General features: G+C 36.2%; 1 protein-coding gene across 2 annotated transcripts in view; it reads left to right on the top strand.

The window, feature by feature from the left end:
* Positions 1–215: 215 nt before the first annotated feature.
* The window catches only part of pdgfd (platelet derived growth factor d), a 50,432-nt gene continuing 32,091 nt past the window's right edge, over positions 216–18,556 (top strand). For both annotated transcript variants that reach the window (XM_088922492.1, XM_088922493.1), the window contains exon 1: positions 216–800. In XM_088922492.1, the coding sequence (XP_088778618.1) occupies positions 689–800 (112 nt within the window). In that variant the 5' untranslated portion in view covers positions 216–688. The remainder of the gene's footprint in view (positions 801–18,556) is intronic.

An 18,556-nucleotide genomic window follows, 5' to 3' on the forward strand; every position in this document is an offset into this window, starting at 1 on the left:
CTACAGTACGTGAAAGCTTTTCCTTCCATCGAGAACCACTGCCACGGTCTTTTCCCTGTTGTTTACTTTGTCTCAAGTAAAGTTTCCTCGGGCTGCATTATTTTTTTTCCCCCAACCGGCGTGTATTTCCTCGTCTGTATCGGGGAGGGAGCACAGCACAACCTTTGTCAGATCCTTGCTTGAACATCATGCTGCAAACGTGCACGCTTTTCAGTGTTGAGATTGGGATCTCTGTGGATGCTGCAGGATTCTGTGACTCAAACTAGGCGCGTTTCGTTTCTTGTTTTTTTGTGCCTGCGTTTGATGTGCATGCCTTTTAAAAGGATTTGAATAATGTGATTTTTCCTTTTGGAAAACCACCTTCCAGGACTGACAAGCCATTTGTGAAAGTCTAACACGCTGTTGCTTCTTTTCTTCCCTGTATGCGGCGGGCAGATAATCAACCTGCTCCTACAGCAGTGGTAGGTTTAAGGCACTGCAATTTTTAAGTAGTCAGCGATTTTCCGCAACAAATTCGCTAAGGGGCAATTATGCAAAAAGTTTAATCTAACTTATGAAGACAGCCCGAGCTCTAGCCGAGTAATAAAAGGATCACAGTGTACTTTTTTCCCCACTTTTTTTGAAAGAAGATCCATTTGGGATTTACTACAGTATTTAGTAAGCGGCTCACGAGGTGAAAGAATTCCCAATGCAATTGTTACTGCTTTTCCTAATAGTTCTTGTGAACTGTTGCCATCAAGGCAGTGAAGCACAGGGTGGATCTATAAAAACTTTACGATCTTCAAATATAAGGCGTGAAGGTAAGTTATTTGTTCATGCAGTACATTATACCAACACGCACATTTCTACACGACGTTAATCGTTGTTTTGTTCACCAAATGCGTATCTCGCTTTTCCCTGCTGTTTGGCGACTCCTGTTGGAAAATCGACAGTAAGTTTTGTAAAGATTTGAATCTTTATCTAGACTGAATACAGTGAATTCAGACTTCATTTTAACTACAGTATACTGTATACTGCACACTGTAGCACATTGCATGAGTTTCACTTTGTTTAGGTGGTGATGGTAAAGCACTGTGATGGTTATACAGTACATGTTCAAAAGACTCCATGAAGGGGGGAATAAATACTTTGGTGGCACCATTCTGTTTCAAACCGACACGCTTATATAGTACAGGCCAGGAGGAATGAAACCCACAGCGAACGACCAGTGGAAGTTTTAGAAAGCACTATCAGTAAGCCCCTGTTTATACAGTATATGAGAACGACATACCCACGTAGAATTGATCATACAGTACTGTATGTTTATTTTACTGTTTAGCTGTTTAAGCACATTAACAAAGATGTCTGTAGTAATGCATTGCTACAGTACATTCAAAAGGCTTTTGCTTTTTGAATAGACTGTAACATTCATACTGTAGGTATATTTAAAGTTGTATCAAAAGCAGGGGTTGCCCGTACAACCATAAACATGTACTACACTTACTGTATACGCCTTGCATACACGCGCTACTGCTGAGTTACTCAACTTGAACTTTCTTCAAGGAGCGAAAATTCCATTAGCGCTCAGATGGAGGAACACACCATACCACCATCCTAAAAAAATGAGGAGCGAGTCCCACCTTAAAACTGTCTCGAGCCGCGTCAATTAGAAGCCCCAGCTTTTAGTTGCTCTATATATGCAGTGCATGTGTGTTTGCTGTTTACGTACTCATACTGGTTAACAGCTGTGCGCATTTAATTAATTTTGTTGTAATAAACGACAGCTGTTGAATATGACATCTTTGCAGTGCGTCTACCAAATCTGACTTTTTGTGAAACATGCTTCACAGACCACAGCATTTGGTGCCAAACTGCAGTATTTTTGAAATTCAGAACGTAGTGTACACATTTTATTGGAAATGTATAAAATACTACAGATCTGTAAATTATTTAGTTTCCCCTTTATTGACTTTTAACACCAATTAATGCTAACTGCCTTTAACTTCTGTGAAGTTCTAGGGGCACCCCAAAGCTGTTCAGTTTCAGTAGGCTTAAGAATCATGTGGCCAAGTTCGTCAACTTCAGTAGTACTGTATAAAGATGTGAAACAAAGTCAAGGGGAATGTGAATGTCTTGTTCGGAATTACAAAGAACACCATTATTGCCTTTGATCAACATAACAGAAATTGGATGCTCGTGGTTTCCTAAATTACGTGTACAAGGGTGTTGAGCATGACCGTAGTAGAGGTCCAGGCACTCGTGTATCAGGCATTCTGCTCTAATGAGGTTTCCAGCTTCACTTTTCAGGAACCAGATTTCTACTTTTAGTCTCGATGCTGTTACATTTTTTTTTTCTTGGTTTCCAAATACACAATCCTAGTTTCTAATGGAGAAATCTTCTCGTTCAAATTACAAGCAAAAGCAGTATAATTACCTAAAAAAGTATTTGGTAACCAACCAATTTCTAATGATTTAGAAATCATTGCATGTCTATTGTTAACCTTGCTGCATCGCTAATCAAATTGTTAAAAAATCAGTTACACTTTAGGAGAAATACCCCTTATTAGATGTCTGTTAAACTTTTTTAACATATTATTATTGGTATAAAGTTACAGTATATATAATAACTTCATACTGTAACTCTATGGTTAGGATTTGTACAGTAGTATGGTTCAGTCTAGAGTTTCATTACTTATAGTAGATCCAATTGACAACTTATGCACTCTTCATACTTCATGCAGATATATATTTTGTTTCTAAGATGTTAAGGAATGCTACAGTATTTGCAATCTACATTCCACAAATATTCCACAAAATCTGTTTCCTTGTATAAAAAATGCATACTCTGGTTATTTTGAGAATAACCTACAGTATCAACGGCCATACACTGTGGATTACAAATCATGTACATAAACTTAATGATAAGCATGTCTAAATACTGTTACCACCCCTAGACAAAAGCTCAGTGGTGTGTCTCCTAAAGTAAAGCGATTTGAATGATATTAGCGTCAAAGAATCTAAACATGTAGCTTGTTTGATGTGAGAATTCAAGTTGGACTGGCCACCTAATGATGATCTTCAGCTTGAACATTATACTTTATAAAGCAACAAGCTAAGCACTCAGGCTGTAAGGAGTTTAACTGCACATGGGTGATTATTTTCTGCACTGAGTAGTGAGATTGAAATATTCCAGAAGGAATTGGAGTGGAGTGTCAGGGTGGGAAATCATATTTGCTGGCTGCTTGAAGGATGAGTTCATCAACAGCATGCAAAGACATTTAAAGATGAAGGTATAAAAGGCATGTTCCCCTTGCCATGGGCTCCTTATGTCTTTATGACTTTAATGATGAAACAAATCTTCACTTTTGCAGTGCTGAACTGCACGGATATATAATTTGTGGCACAGAGGTTCTTAAATACTTCATCACTACAGATGTTCATAAACATTTAGAATATTAAAATGCAAGAAGCAAGTTTCCAATCTCTTCAGTACAACATGTAAAATGGTTTTGTATCCAGATAGGGATACAGTTTCCCGCTAAGGGTTAAAGAAGAGCCAGTGCTAAGGATTTCAACAAATGGCCATTGTTTCAAATTGATAACTGCTGTTTTGTCAGTAAAAGAGCACAGTAATAATAGCATGCCAGGTTTTCTGGTGCTTACTGGACAAAGATGAATGAAATGTCTTCCGCCAGGGAATGAATCTAAAAAATGTGACCTCTGGATTGTAATCTGTAGCATGTCCTGTTTTATTTAACATTACATTCTTTGTATTCGACTGGGCTATGACAATAGCTCCTATACCTGTAGATGAAATGCTGCTTGAATCATCAGGCTTATGTCCCTACAGTGTAAAACCTTTTTGAACTGTGAGGGAAAAAAAAATTAAATACTATTGTAGGAGGTCTCAGTTCCATTTTTGGTCATTGTAAAGAAAGGAGTAGGAAATAATGGGTGCACATGTTCTCGCAAGAGTCTGGTAGTGTTTGATATTGGTTATTAGAGCCAGTGTCGATATCAATCAGTCCAGATGGAGAATCTAGAGATTTTGTAACTGCTTGATTGATTTCAATTACAGTCCAAGCTTTCATCAGGCGAGGCAGTGCTACATCGTTTGCTTTCTTTCATTTGAAGAGTTGTATCCATCTGAGGGCAAGATATATGAAGGAAGCTGAGATAATGTGCAGATGTCGTCTTGTGATCCGAGACTTTGTAATATGAAAATATAACAGTCTTGGAGGCTTGCTTGTTGGAATTATACCATTATTTTAGAATCGTAATATGAGTTCTGTGCAGATTTGGTCAGCCAATCTTTGCCATTGGCTGACTATTTCTGGCAAATCTTACATATGTATACAGTATACAGTATGTGGCCTATATGGTATTTTCACTTTTGCAAATTAAACAAAACTCCTTTAGAATAAATCACTTAGATACTTGTTTAAAACAGTTTCTACATTGCTAGAGAACAGGACTTTATCTAAGCTACCTGTATGAAGGACAAGCAGCGGTGTGTGTCCACTGATGTGTTTTTCCACACACTGGAAATATTCCAAAAGTATGTCTGCAGAACTATTATCTATAAAATGTTTTTCAAAGGGTCATTTACGGGGTAGTATTCAACATAGGTGGGACAGAATAAAAGCAACAAACAGAACATGCAAAACATCCAAGAATATGATATGTATTCCCAGGCAAACCTTTTTGTTTTAATTTCAGGTATTCTGTCACACAAAACGATGCAATAAATGATATAATTTGGAACTGTGCTTATTATGTGCCAAAATTATTATTCCATGATCAGTATATGAGTTTGATGTAATGCATTCGAGAGGAAAAATCATGACAACCTCCAAAAACTGGCTAGTTTAGTTACATCACAGTGCATCCACTTGGACACTAAGCATACATTTGATGCAAATGATGACTGATCATTTCCAGATGGAAGCATTCTAGTTGGAGTTCACTAATTAGATTTGGATGTTATCAGTGAGAAATTTGCTTTCACCACTAGTTTTATGCTGCTTTCTGAATTTGCTTCTGTCCCCCATGAGGAACTAAGTGTCCTGTTTTGTAGCATTGTACAGCCACGTATGCAAAACAATAATGAAGCTAACAGCCATTACAGTGAGATTGCAAGTTTATACTTGCAGTGTTAACAAAATCTTTTTTCTAGACCATTCTAACTGTGCATGCAGCAGGTAGGGTACAGTACATCGGTTATAGTAATAATCTTAATATAGTAACTAATAATAAAGTTGATGTTAATATAATTAATCTATGAGATCCTTACAACTTATAATAATAATTAATAATTCTTTACACTTGTATAGCACTTTTCTGGACACTCCAGCGCTTTACAGGTAATGGGTACTCCCCTCCACCACCACCAGTGTGTAACCCCCACCTGGATTATGCCATAGTGCGCCAGTACACTCGCCACACACCATCTACCAGTGGGGAAGAGAACAGAGTGATGAAGCCAATTCATAGATGGGGATTATTAGGAGGCCATGATTGGTAAAGGCCAATGGGAAATGTGGCCAGGATGTAACACCCCTACTCTTTTTGAGAAACACCCTGGGAATTTTAATGATTTTTAAGGATCTCAGTTTTATGTTTCATCCGAAGGATGGCACCTTTTTACAGAATAGTGTATTATTACAGAATTACAGAATAGTGTCCCCATACTGGGACATTAGGACCCACACAGACTGCAGTGTGAGTGCCCCTTACTGGCCCCCCCTAATACCTCTTTCAGCAGTAACATTAGTTTTTCACCCAGGAGGTCTCCCATCCAGGTACTGGCCAGGCTCACACTTGCTTAGCTTCAGTGGGTTGTTAGTTGTGGGTTGCAGAGTGATATGGCTGCTGGCCACATCAAACAGTTCAATTGATTATCAGTTTACCCATGTGAATATAGGACAGATGCAGTGATTACTGATGTTCTTTTATTAAGATTGTTGTAGTAGTAATAAGGAAGATCTGTAGTAATATGTTGGTAGGCTTTGCCTTTGAAGAGTGTGATGCAAATGAATATAGCTCTCGCATCAGCAGAACTGGCAGACTGCCATGTCTGATTTGCTGTGGAGAAGAATACACTAGCTGTTAAACACCTGCAAGCACAAGTTGACCCAAGCTAGCCTGTGAGAACATGGGTGTGCCATTTATGCTTCCTGCCTAGATTAATTCTGATTGATCATTAAACACTATTTGATTAACAGGTCTTGTAGGTTTTGCAGATCATCCAGGTTCACATTGTTTTGCTTTAAGCTGGCTTTTTCTGACATGTGTGCTTTGACAGCCTTAGCTTTTTAACTTCTGAACTAAATTCAAAACAACCATTCGTTCTCCGAAGTACTGTACACACATTGACCTCAATAAATAATACTAGAGACTGCCCTTCCTTCCTGGTGACATGAAGAAAATATACAAACAAAGTTAATCTTATCTAAAGTTTGAACTGTTTTCAACATGTCCTGTATTCAGGTTTGTAATATTCAAGTACTTTGTCCTGATCAAAATGTTTATGATACTATTTAATTGTGTATTTTGTGTATTGCTGTAAGGGGATTGTTTCTAGATTTCAAGTTAGTTTTATCACATTGCTAAAATTCCTAGTCTGCATGGCAGTTATTGACTGTTAAAATTCTTCCCTGGAGCCATACCAGAGGAAGTACATGGTCCAATATGGTATAAGATAATGTATATTCGTTGGCTCAGTCCTACATCTAAATGAATGTACTAAGATAACCCCACCATGGGAAATACTCTTTTCATGACTTATCATGCACTGGTGGAAAATTATTTCATTTTGTGAGTATTTTAGTATTTGATGGAGTATATCATAATTCAATTTCGTAATGGATTTGTTTAGTGAATTATTTTCATCCAGCACTGTAGATCCTCTCACAATTATCTAAGAAAATAATTGTAGTCATTTGAAGTCATCTGGCAAAATTGCCAGTCAGACTTCAAAAGTAGTTGAATGCACAGGCTTTAACTATTTTGGTTGAATGATTTTGAGAGATATCCAAATTCTGTGTTTTTATTCAAAGTTGAGATTAGAAAAAAAGCCTATTTTAAACACTTTCAGAGGGGTTGACTGACTTGACTTTCAATTAAAAACACAGTTCAAATTGATTGCTAACACAAATGATATCAAATGGTTGTATTTTACTAGGGTTTATAACCCTTTATCAGTATCAAATATTGCTTTTGCCAGACTACTCTAAGACAGATGTAAATTTTATAAAAGTTAGCTTATGATAACTGGATATGAGATTTATAAACTAAAAACTTATTTTATTAAACACTATTTTAGCCTTCCATAAGCAGTCTAGCTGTAAATGAGGTAAATGTATAGGGGTAGATAACATGTCGTTCAGATTTTGAAGATTATTGTTATTGCTATAGTAAAGCCAGTTTTAAATGGCAAAAACACATTTCAGAAATAAACATTACAGAAGGACATGTGAGGTAAGCAAATGAGTGCAGATGGGGTATATAAAATATTGGCTTTCCAAACCAAAGGAAAATGGAAGAAAAGCGGCTATTCAGATTTTGTTTTTCACAAGAGTAGATTTTCCATTCCAGAATCCGCAGGGGGTGAACAGAGTGTGCCTTCGTTTGACATGTTTGTCAGGGAGTTTAGCTCATCTAAGTCAGAGCTAAAGGGGGTTCCTGGGAGAGTCCCCTTGATTCCCTGTGGAAAAAGACCGTTAGGGAGAGGAGTAACAACTCGGAAATGGTGTTAGAGGCTGAGGTGGGGAAGGAAAAATAGATGGAAAACTCAAGGGATTAATTTCCACTAAGGGAGGCAGATGCGGAGCATATTACAGTACATGGTGTGGGACGGCAAACTGTTTACTTGGCTTAATCCTTTTCACAGCAGCGAATGCGGCAGCGTGTGTAGATGCTTTTTCTTTCTGCCGTTATTTAGAAGCCTATGAGCAGCTCTACATTCAGTACATTTGCAGGTAACGTTATAACCTCTTCATATATAAAAGTGTGAAAATGAGCGTTAATAAGACAGGTGCAGATGATGATGGGTATATTTTGTTTATATATTTCTTTACAGTATATAAAGCAGTTTTACACTTTTGTTCTGTTTTTCATTTAAATAATTTAAGTAACACACCATTTTATTTTTAAGGTCTTTTAATAGCTTTATTCCAAACAAGCCCAGCATTACAGGGAGTTGCTGTTGGCACTAGTTCTAGACACTACATTGTGTTGCCACGTGCATGGTATTTAATGTCTGTGCAACATCTTGTCAAATAACATGATGCACATTTTCAGCTTTCAGTTACGAACTGCACGAATGTCACCCTAGTATGGCTCTCTTCTGGATTCTGCCCAGCTAAATAACCTTCAGGTACTGAAGTTGTGCTTTGCTCTTCAATGTAGAAGAACCACCGAGCAGTATTTTAATGTGTCTACAGACCCAAAATATACCTAAACCTATTATAAGATTTCTAATTCTACTTTGACTCCCCATCTAATTCCCTGATACTGTATGTAGCCATTTGTGTAAATTGAATGTTTTATAGTTATATAATGAAGAAGAAAATAAAATTAAAAAATATTTTATTTAAATGTTGACAGTCTTATAGCTGTGGTTTACTTTGAAGTAAAAAAATTGGAAAGTTATCATCAACGTGTTATCATGAGGTGCTTTTTATTTGGATAGTGCTGTGTCATTCTCACACAAGCTTAATAAATTGATCACTCCTATGATAATGTGATGACAAGCTGACTGTCATTTTGGAACATGTTTAAGATCTTCTGGTAAAATCTGTTTTTTGAAAGCCAAAAGGCACTTTAATACCAAGGTTATATTATTTGTTAGATTTGAGCGATAAAACATTCTCAGCAAAAGCGATCAATCACTTTTTATTTTCATTTATAGAGGGATTTGACCTTTTCAGTGAAGAACACTTATATTCTGTATATGTTCTCCAACCAAAAGTTTTTGTTTCAAATAAAGATCTTCTCATTTTGAGGATTCATATTTTCTTTTCTATGCTGTTTTCAGCCTTTATTGCATTTGAAAGGAGTGGTGGCTGGTTTTTATCCCTAAGGTTTTCAATATTTCAGTGCTTTCAAGTAACAGAGACACTGCTTGGATAAAATATCTAGCAGAACAAATAAGATTGTTCTAATTTCAGTAAATATATTTATTTCTAAGCACAACATTTAGCCTACACATTGTCTTATCAGAAGTGCACTGCTGTTGCTGCACTACAGTATGTGCTTCTTTCCTTTTCGTTGTAAAGAAAGATATGCTTGTACTGTATGTCTTGATGATAGAATATTATTGTTATTTTATAATGCTCTGTGCGTTCCTAATAAACCTGTACAGAAAGTAGATGTTAAGAATGTGGCTTAGAAAGTGAGTATGCTTCATAAAATGTGTCAGTTTTTGTCTTTTTCTTGTTTTGTCTATTTCTTGTATCTAAAAATGTCTCTTGCAACCTTCTTGAAGTAACTTGGCAAAGATGAATACCTTCAATATTACTCTGACTTGATAAGCAGAATCCTAAGTGGCTTACTTAACACATTTCTGTGCTGGGAAGGAATGTGATGTTTTTTCTGCTGATTTTTTTACAATGACTGACAGGGTGTTGAGATTATATAAATATATGTCGACTACATCGCTGCTAACATTTGAACCACTCCTCTTTCACCAAGGATAACAGTGACGCGTTGCTGGAAATGTGTTCATATACACAGTGATAACTTAATCACTTGGGTTCCGTCCTCAAATGCTCGTGTGACTTCATGAGCTCATGAAAAATGGATTATTTTCTGATTTTGTAAAGAGCAAAAATCTGCTCTTTTTTTCAAATGTTCTAAGGATATTTCCCAGGAAAACCTCACCAGCCGAGATGACCACATGGATTCTAATTGGAACAAGCCCGTGTTTATGATAATCCACCTCACTTTACCCTGGTTGTAGGGCTAAGTATTAGAGCCCGCTGAGCAGCAGTGTGTTAGAGCGTGCCAGAATGCACATCCTACTGAGAGCTGGCAGGTCTTCTTTCTACACATGGAAGCAGTCAGGAGCCATCCACAAACTACACTTCTCCTTCACAATGGAGCAGGGAAGGGTATCACAACCTGAGTAATGGAAAGGAAAATGAGGAAATAGGACACGGATGCTAAGTGTTGTGTTGTGTATCTTCCCACTGTAATTCCAATTTGAAAAGCCAAAGAGGTGAAACATTCTGTCACCACTTCATGCAAACCCTCAGTAAATTTAAAGCATAAACATCCACAATCTAAGCTCTTTATGACCATATTGAACTGCCTTTATAATCTTTCTTCTTAAAATCTTTCATAATGTTCCAGTTTTCTGCATGCTGGTCATGTTCAATATTTTCGTTCGAATGTAAGAGAGAATTTACTGTTTTTTTTTTCACATGCACAGGAGAGAAAAAAGACACAGTACAAGCCAGGATGCATATATCAGAATGCAATTCAGTAAACGTAATGCTCTTTCTCATTTGAAAATGTAAACATTATTTGTATTGATTCTGAGTTTTCTTTAGAAAATTAGAACGTGTTATCTGCCTATTTTTCTGTTACACATGCACAACAGAGTAAATATCTATTCTTCTGAGCCATTTGTGCTTGGCTCATGGAAATATTTCTATGAAAGTCTGATGGTTGCTTCAGTTTTTCTTGTTTGCGTGGTTGAAGCGTCTGCAGAAATCTTCCAGTTTGCTTCTTTTTAGTATAAAACAATGCTGTTGTCTCTGGCTGTATGCCTTGTGTACTGTTGAGTTCTCAGTGTTGTTTTAGGATTAGACAGCAAAAAAGAAAAAAAAATCAGAGAAAAAGCATTTGTTTCCTACAATGTCAACCCTGCAACTTGCATCAAAAACGTATCATGGCTTATACCTTATGTGTACATTCCTTTCTGTTATAAAATAAAAACAACTAGACTCACGCATGCAAAATATTGACATAAAGAAGAGAGGTTTTGTTAGTCTTGGCATTTTGAAAAACAATCATAGGTAGGAAGACAGACTGCCAGTCTTTGTGCACTGTTTCTGAAAAAAAATATTTTAAAAACATTTGAGAATGAAAGCCTTTGGATACAGCATCAAAGCACTACTTATTCTTAGAAAGCTGAAAGACTCAATTGAGGGCTGGGAGTTCTCTCATGAAACGGCTTCAAAATCCATTTTTAAACGTTTTTGCTTTCGGCTTCAACTTACTGTTGTCGTCACTGACAGAGATGAAATAGCATGTGTAGTGACCTTTTGCAATTTAACCCAAAGAGTTTTCATCCTATTGAGGTAAATTTTCTTGGCTGTTTTGATTTAGATCAATATTTTCGTAACTTTCTTTATGCACAAAGTGTGCTATGAAGTACCCTGTATATGTGAACATTTCTGAAAAATCACAGTAGTATCTTAGAAGGAAGCCTTGATAGTTATAGTATCATATACAGTGCCTTGAAAAATATTTGGACCCTTATACAGTTGCTTTTAGTACATTATGCTGCTTTAAAGCTTGCAGTCGTGACACTTTGAAGAAGCAATTAATATTTGTTACACACAACCTACTCCACACATTCAAAGCAAAAACTAAAAAAAGATTTAAATAGATACTTAATATGACCCAAAAATTAAAAAAAAATCATGATTGCATACAGTAAGTATTCAAAATAATACTTATTTTATCAATGACTTATTTGATATAAATTAATTTAGGTGCACAGAAATACTTAGCGAGCCACACAATAAGTAGTGTGGCCTTTGTTTGCATTAATAATGAGTCACATGTTTTTGAATAAATACTGTACATCTGTTTCTATAAAGTCATTATGTCAGGTATTGAAGCACAGATCAAGAAGAAGGTATAAAAAAGTTCAAAGACATTGTATATATGTTTGAGCATCATGAATACAGTCATTATTGTAATCATGTTACATGTTAAAATAATAAGATTAAAACATACAAAGAATAGACAAACTTAAAGTGGGTGCAACACAAAAACACCCCCAAATGACTACACAAAGAATTTCATGTGTTCATCGAGTCACTGACTTTATGTAGTTTTTGCCATAAAAGGATATCTAACCAAATACTGTCCTTTATACTATCAAAATAAAGTGAATGCAGAGTGACACTTACAGTATGGCAACTTATGGAAACTTTGTTTTAGTTCTATGATCAAATGTAAAGTATGCATGGAATTCTCAACAAAATATATTTTGTGGTACTTATCATTCATATCGATTTTATGATCACAAATACAAATTGCTTACCTGTAAAGCAAACATAACAGTTCTGACTTTGCTGTCTCTATACTTTTGGAGGGCTGTGTAAATACACACACACACATATACTGTATATGGAAGAGGAGTACCCTATGCAATCATTTCACAATTACAGATTGTGGTTCTTCATGCTTGCTGACCTTGTGTGACCCAAACTAAATCGATCCTTAGGTTTCCACATCGCTTCCCTGAAGATGACAGTAGTATATTTTGTACAGTTTTTGACTGCTTCTCTAGCTTTGCAACAGATGACCCATTTCATCCATAGATTTAACACATTGATTCCACAGCTCAGCTGACTATAGATTTCTTAAAGCCTGTCTCCAGATGGGGATACAGCTTAGTAGAAGAAGGAATGTTTTCTTTTATTTTCAGTTTTTCATCTTTCATTAAACTACACACAAGCGTATGTGTGCTCTTATGCTATTCCTTATTCATTTAATATTGAACAAGCCATTAAATAGGGTTGTTTGCATATTTCATCCTCGAATAAGGATATTCCATTGAATTGATAATTAAAACCAATTAATGTCAGACACATTTAATTTCAAATCAGGTCTGTGTTAATGCGTGTTTTAGTATTTGCCCTAATTTTTAGTTGTCAAGTTAGATCATATATCACCAATGTAATTTAAGGGCAGAACTACAAGCTGTCTCTTAGTAAGATGGGAAAACATACAGTACATCAGGAAACCATATCTTTAATTATAATTGCAAATTCCCTTCCAACAGTGACAGGTTTTGTAGAACAAAAAACTACAATTCTTAGCTATTAATGTGGGCCATACTATATACCATAAATGCTACTAAAATTTCTTGTGATACTTCTGTCAGGAACCCATTGTTCATCCATTTTGATATGAAATGCTTTAAATTAACCTTGATAACTGAGGTAGCTGTTTATTTCACCATACAATTTCAGATCTGAGAACAAATATGGTTGTTCAGTAAAGAAAACCTAATTTTCTGTGATGTGATCTTTTTCCCCCCGTTATAAATAGCATTCATATAATGAATATCAAGTTCACTTTAAGTATGATGTTTCATCCCATTAGTAATGTTTAGCTTTCAGTCCAACATCATATCCATCCATTATCCATTTTCCCCACTACCATCTGCTGCAACTTAATATAGTGCTTTAATTGTCGAGTTGTATTTATGTTAAGAGGTCCAAAATAAGGAAAATTATTTATGGGTAGTTAAATGCAGCAACTTTCCCATGCTATAGCAAAACTAAATTTTATGCCCAATTTTAACATTAGAGAAGAAGGCACTGTAAATGAGTCTTCTCCATAGTTTTTCTCCTGCTTCTCCATAGTTTTGTCAGTAATTTGAAATTTGTTGGCATGAAGGCGGAAATAAAGGTATGTAATCTCAATTTGCACAGAGGCACAAGCCTTTAAGAACATTGCTCTTGTAATGTACATTTGCTTTTAAAATCTGAATGACTCCTTAAGAGGTTTTCACATGCATTTTCTACAGATGAGCAATTATATCGAATTTTGCCACTTCAGTAATATTTCTGGGACTTCATGCAATTTTCAAGACTTTTTCCAAGTTGTGATTAACGGAGTGTCTCATCTAATATTACAGGGACTACATTTCAATTAAGCCCCAGCATTTACTATAGGGATTAACAGAAAATAGTGTCACTAACATGGAATCTCTGTGACTGTTGAGGTGGACTGAAGGGATACACATTTCTATGCGATCCCTAAATTTAAAGCTACAGTACCTGTCCCAGTACATTCTGCAGGGAAAGGTGCCCAGGGATTCTTCAGAGACCAAACACTCAGTTTGTGCAGATTTACTAATGGATGTTAGAATATATGGAGGAGAGATATATTGTAAGTGTAGCCTTTAATTTTTGACATCTTTTTGAAGTTTACAAATGGCAACCAGCTTTTCAGACACTGCAAAATGCTGATACACTGATAAAATGCTGGTACTGTACCTTAGTCATTTACCTATACAAAACAGTCAGATGAGTTAGCACTACGTATAAAATGCTCAATTCACAAATAAAAAAGTTTGATGTTTTAAGAAGAAGGGGCATGACCAGTCTATCACTATATGAAGCTGTTACAGATGTTCAAATTAATTTTTTTTTAAAAATAATTTCTTAAGAGATTCTGTAAAGTTGCGAAGAGACTGCTTCACCCCCCATCCCCCCCACTTCCAGTTTCCACTGCTTCTCTTATTCAGTCCACTTAATCTCCTTAGTGCATATTTTTCTTCAGGGCTCGTTTTCTTTATCACATTTACTACAGGTGAAGCATTATACTGTACAGTCTGGACCCAGAGTTCACAATGACTTTTTCATCTTTTGCACACTTCAGTCATTTCAGCCACTGTTCAGCTCCATTTTTTTTTGTCACATTTCCTATGCTTTTGTTTTTCTTCCTTACTATTAAACCTCCATGGCTGGCAGCTGGAGTTTATATTGGATGCAGAAGAGTGTGCAACAGACACTCCTACATTGGACCCTGTTGCAGACTAAGTGGACTGATCTCTTGACTCACCTCCCCCAAAAGGCAACAAATTACACAAGGCCCAGAAAAAAGCCCAAAATAACATAATCCACGGAACTGGAGCCCTGGGTCACTAAATTGTTGTACTTTTATTAATTTCTGTCTTAAAAGGATCAAAACATTTGAAGTAGTGTGATCTCTCCCAAGGTTACAAATGTAATAAAGGCAGAATGCACCCAGGTTTCAGCTGTACACACCTGTAACGATGACTTCACAGGAATGAAGAGTTTAATTCTACACTGGAAAATACAAAAAAGAGAGAAACATTTTGCTGAGGAGCCTTCCTGATCTCATGCCCAGTGTGACTACTGTATATCTACTAATGGTAAAATCGAATGATTTACCATTAATTTATTTGTACTGTATACATCCCTCATATTGAAAATAGGTCTAAAATATGAAATGCTCCGCACTGCAAAAAATATTGTCCTACATTGTAGAACAGATTTACAGCAGAAAACTTTGTATTCTTTCTGGATGGTAACATACTGTACCTCATTTACAGTAACTATACCTACAATACATTTAGTAGGTATAAAGTTACGTTGCTGTGCAAACCATTTTAAAACATGGACAACGCAGTTTTAAAATGCGGCTCGAGTGTTACTTTGCAGTAAACCAGGTACAGAATGAAGTGTTTGAGTTTGTATCTGTTTGAGCAGCTTTCATTTTGGATTTCATGTACTGAGCAGCAGGGTGTAAAATGAAATACATACAGAAAAGTTCCTTTCTCTGTTGCTCAATTTTTATAACCACTGATCTTTTGTCAAAGAAACAATTTTGTTTCTTCTGCTCCAGCAGCTACAGTACCCATGTTTAAAACTATCCAGAGGGAGAAACATTTAACTGTGCCTGGCAGTTGTACATTTTTGAATGGCAAGGCAGCAGGAGAAAGAAAACAGAATATTGCAGCTGTGAAACCTGTTGATTTGTTTTGGGACCAGGGACACCTTCGGATAGTTTCACAACCATCTACAAAACATACAAAAATGCAGTTTTTGTAACAAGACTAATGAGAGGTTTAGTGCTATATGAGGCCCATCATGCAACGGTAGTTGTACAGCGTAGTGGTACACAGCTCCTTTCTTGACACCTATAAGAAGGAAAACGTGGCATTCCCATCTGGTTCATGTTTTATGGAGGTTCATGTGTTGGCTGTCCATTTCCCAGGCAAAACGTAATGGACATTTTTTTCACTGACGTAATTTCTCCCATCTGAATACCATTAAAACAGAGCCCAATTATGATGTACAGGTCTCTGGGAAAGAGACTGCCTCTGTTTCTCTGTTAAAGACAGCCCCTAGAGTGAAAGTAAGTAGTTCTTTGTGACTACCCATTCTATGTTTGGCATGACGTAGAATTACATTTTTTAAATTACTTTTAGCTATTGGAGTTTATACTGTATGCAGAGAATTTTGTGACCATGCTACAAGCTCAGCTAATTGATTTTTTTTGCCGAGCTGATTTAGTTTGTAAATAAGCCCAGTTTATGTTAATGTCATCCCTACTATTTTCTCAACAAGCCACAGTTTATTGCAGTAGTAAAACTAAATGTCTTGGTTCTTAATGAGCTGTTATCATTAATAATGACTTGCCGCCACTTCCTTTGCAAAGGAATGTTTTCCCCATACTCAAACCATGAGCTTGCATTCCTTGTTGTTTTGTCACACCCTCTAATACTTTACCATATCAATGTATGTTTTACTCTCATTTTACCACAATTCTCTGTACTTCACTACTCTGTGTCATATACTGTAGTGTCAAACTACAATCTGTTTTATGTGTCATATAACAGAGGGAACCACAGTTAACTATATACTGTAGTACAGCTTTTACAATCAAAAAACAAAATACTTGTTTTAGGAATAGATTTTATATTCTAGCTACACAAAGATGTTGTGTTCAACCTTACTTACAGTAATAGTCTTAAGTGTGCATTTTTATGTTATGCTTTTGAATGCATATGTTTTTTTGGAGAAGAAATAGGAATGAAAATTGGAGACTGAGTTTGGATTTGAATGCTGCAGGCCTTGTGAATCCTTATTCTAAAAAAAATGAAATTACTATACTGTACATTCACTCTCTTTTAAAGATGGACAAGTTCTGGCAAGTTAGATGTCATCATACACATCGCAGTGATGAGCACATTGTTTTGACTCTGCTTTTCTTGACAATTAAAAACTACAGGCACACCAGAAAAGAATAATTAGCATCACTTAAACTCCACATACAGTAATTCTACAAGTTGTTTTTTTTTTTATTTATCCTGTTCTCACCAAACACATGTACAGATGAGTATATCCGGAGTTAGTAGCAGAATTGTGACAACATGACAACCTGTGTGATTTTATCATTCCCATCATAAAAGAAAAGACGTATAAAAGACGTTAAATTAAACTTTTCATAAGAGAATGTTACTAACTTCACATACAGCAGTCAGAGCAAACAATGTACTTTGTAAAGAGACAGATCTTAATTGCCACCACAAAGCTACACTACTTTGCATTATATTGCAGATCACTATTTAGGAGAATTTTTCTTTTTTAAGAGAGTATATTTAGTAAAACTAAAAAAAGAAGTAATACACATTTATTCAATAAATTGTACAGTTAATAGTTAAGAATTACAGTTAAACTCCTTTACTCTTTTAAGGGCATTTACTACAGAGTAATCAAATCTGACTACAAGTAAAGGAAGAGAACATTTTTGTAGGAAGTACTCATATATGGGTTTAAGCATCAACAAATCTCGTATTCTGTAGAGGTTTGTATTGCATTATCAAAGCCCACTAAATTTACTGAGGCTCTTCAAAGCTAAAAGACTTTTGTTATCACAAAGTTGTGGGTGATATATTACATAGGCTTCTGTTCACCCTCAGGCTGAAGAGAAAGACAGCAGACCTCCAGTACCCTCTTGGTTTTATTAACATTTGGCAATACGTTCTGGTAAAATGAAATTGGTGAAAAAAATGACTAAAGAACTGATTCCTTAAGTGAAAAAATAAAATGAATGGGAAAAAAGATGTTACTGGTGCAATGATACAATTTACTAGATATGTTAAAGTCTCTTACCATGTCTTTTCTCTTTGTGCTTGGATAGCAAGATGCTGAACTGGACTGAGCAAATCACATTTCAACAGCAATGGAAAAATCAGTCTTCTAAATGACCATGCATAGGCTGTAGCTGACAGATTATACCCAGTGGATGTGATTTATGACCCCTTCTTTACATTCAAAAACATGCAGCTGTTCATGCTGCGTTTCACATAGGTTCTAGCTAGCCAGAGTAAGCCTTTCAAGAAGGCTGCCACACTATGGAAGCCTCTTAGCACTCCACCATCGTCCTTGTGATGAAGCTTGTAAAAAACACCAGCTCAATAGATGAAGAAGGACTGTCGATGACTTAGGCAAAGAAAGATGCAGGCAGTGGGGAAATAAAATAAAATATCTGTGGCACTGGTATGATGTGTCAGCAACGGAACTGGGGTTTTTAGTCTAGGATTTGGTAGGCATTTAGGAATACTGTATACAACACACTGTATGCAGTGATCCAATATAAAGACACTAAAAGTACATTCCTCAGAATGTGTTGGATAAAAACAACTGTCCAAACTACATTTGACCTTGACGAACACATTGTTAATACTTAGGCAGAAGGAATTAAGGGGTTGTGTCATGTTCTCTGGGGTCTGAAAAGGTTCTATTCTGCTGGAGGGGATGTAGTCGATAAGGGGGTACTTCCAAGTGCATGTGCA

Source organism: Atractosteus spatula, chromosome 7 (assembly GCF_055471065.1).
Source record: "Atractosteus spatula isolate fAtrSpa1 chromosome 7, fAtrSpa1.hap1, whole genome shotgun sequence".
Lineage (NCBI taxonomy): Eukaryota > Metazoa > Chordata > Actinopteri > Semionotiformes > Lepisosteidae > Atractosteus > Atractosteus spatula.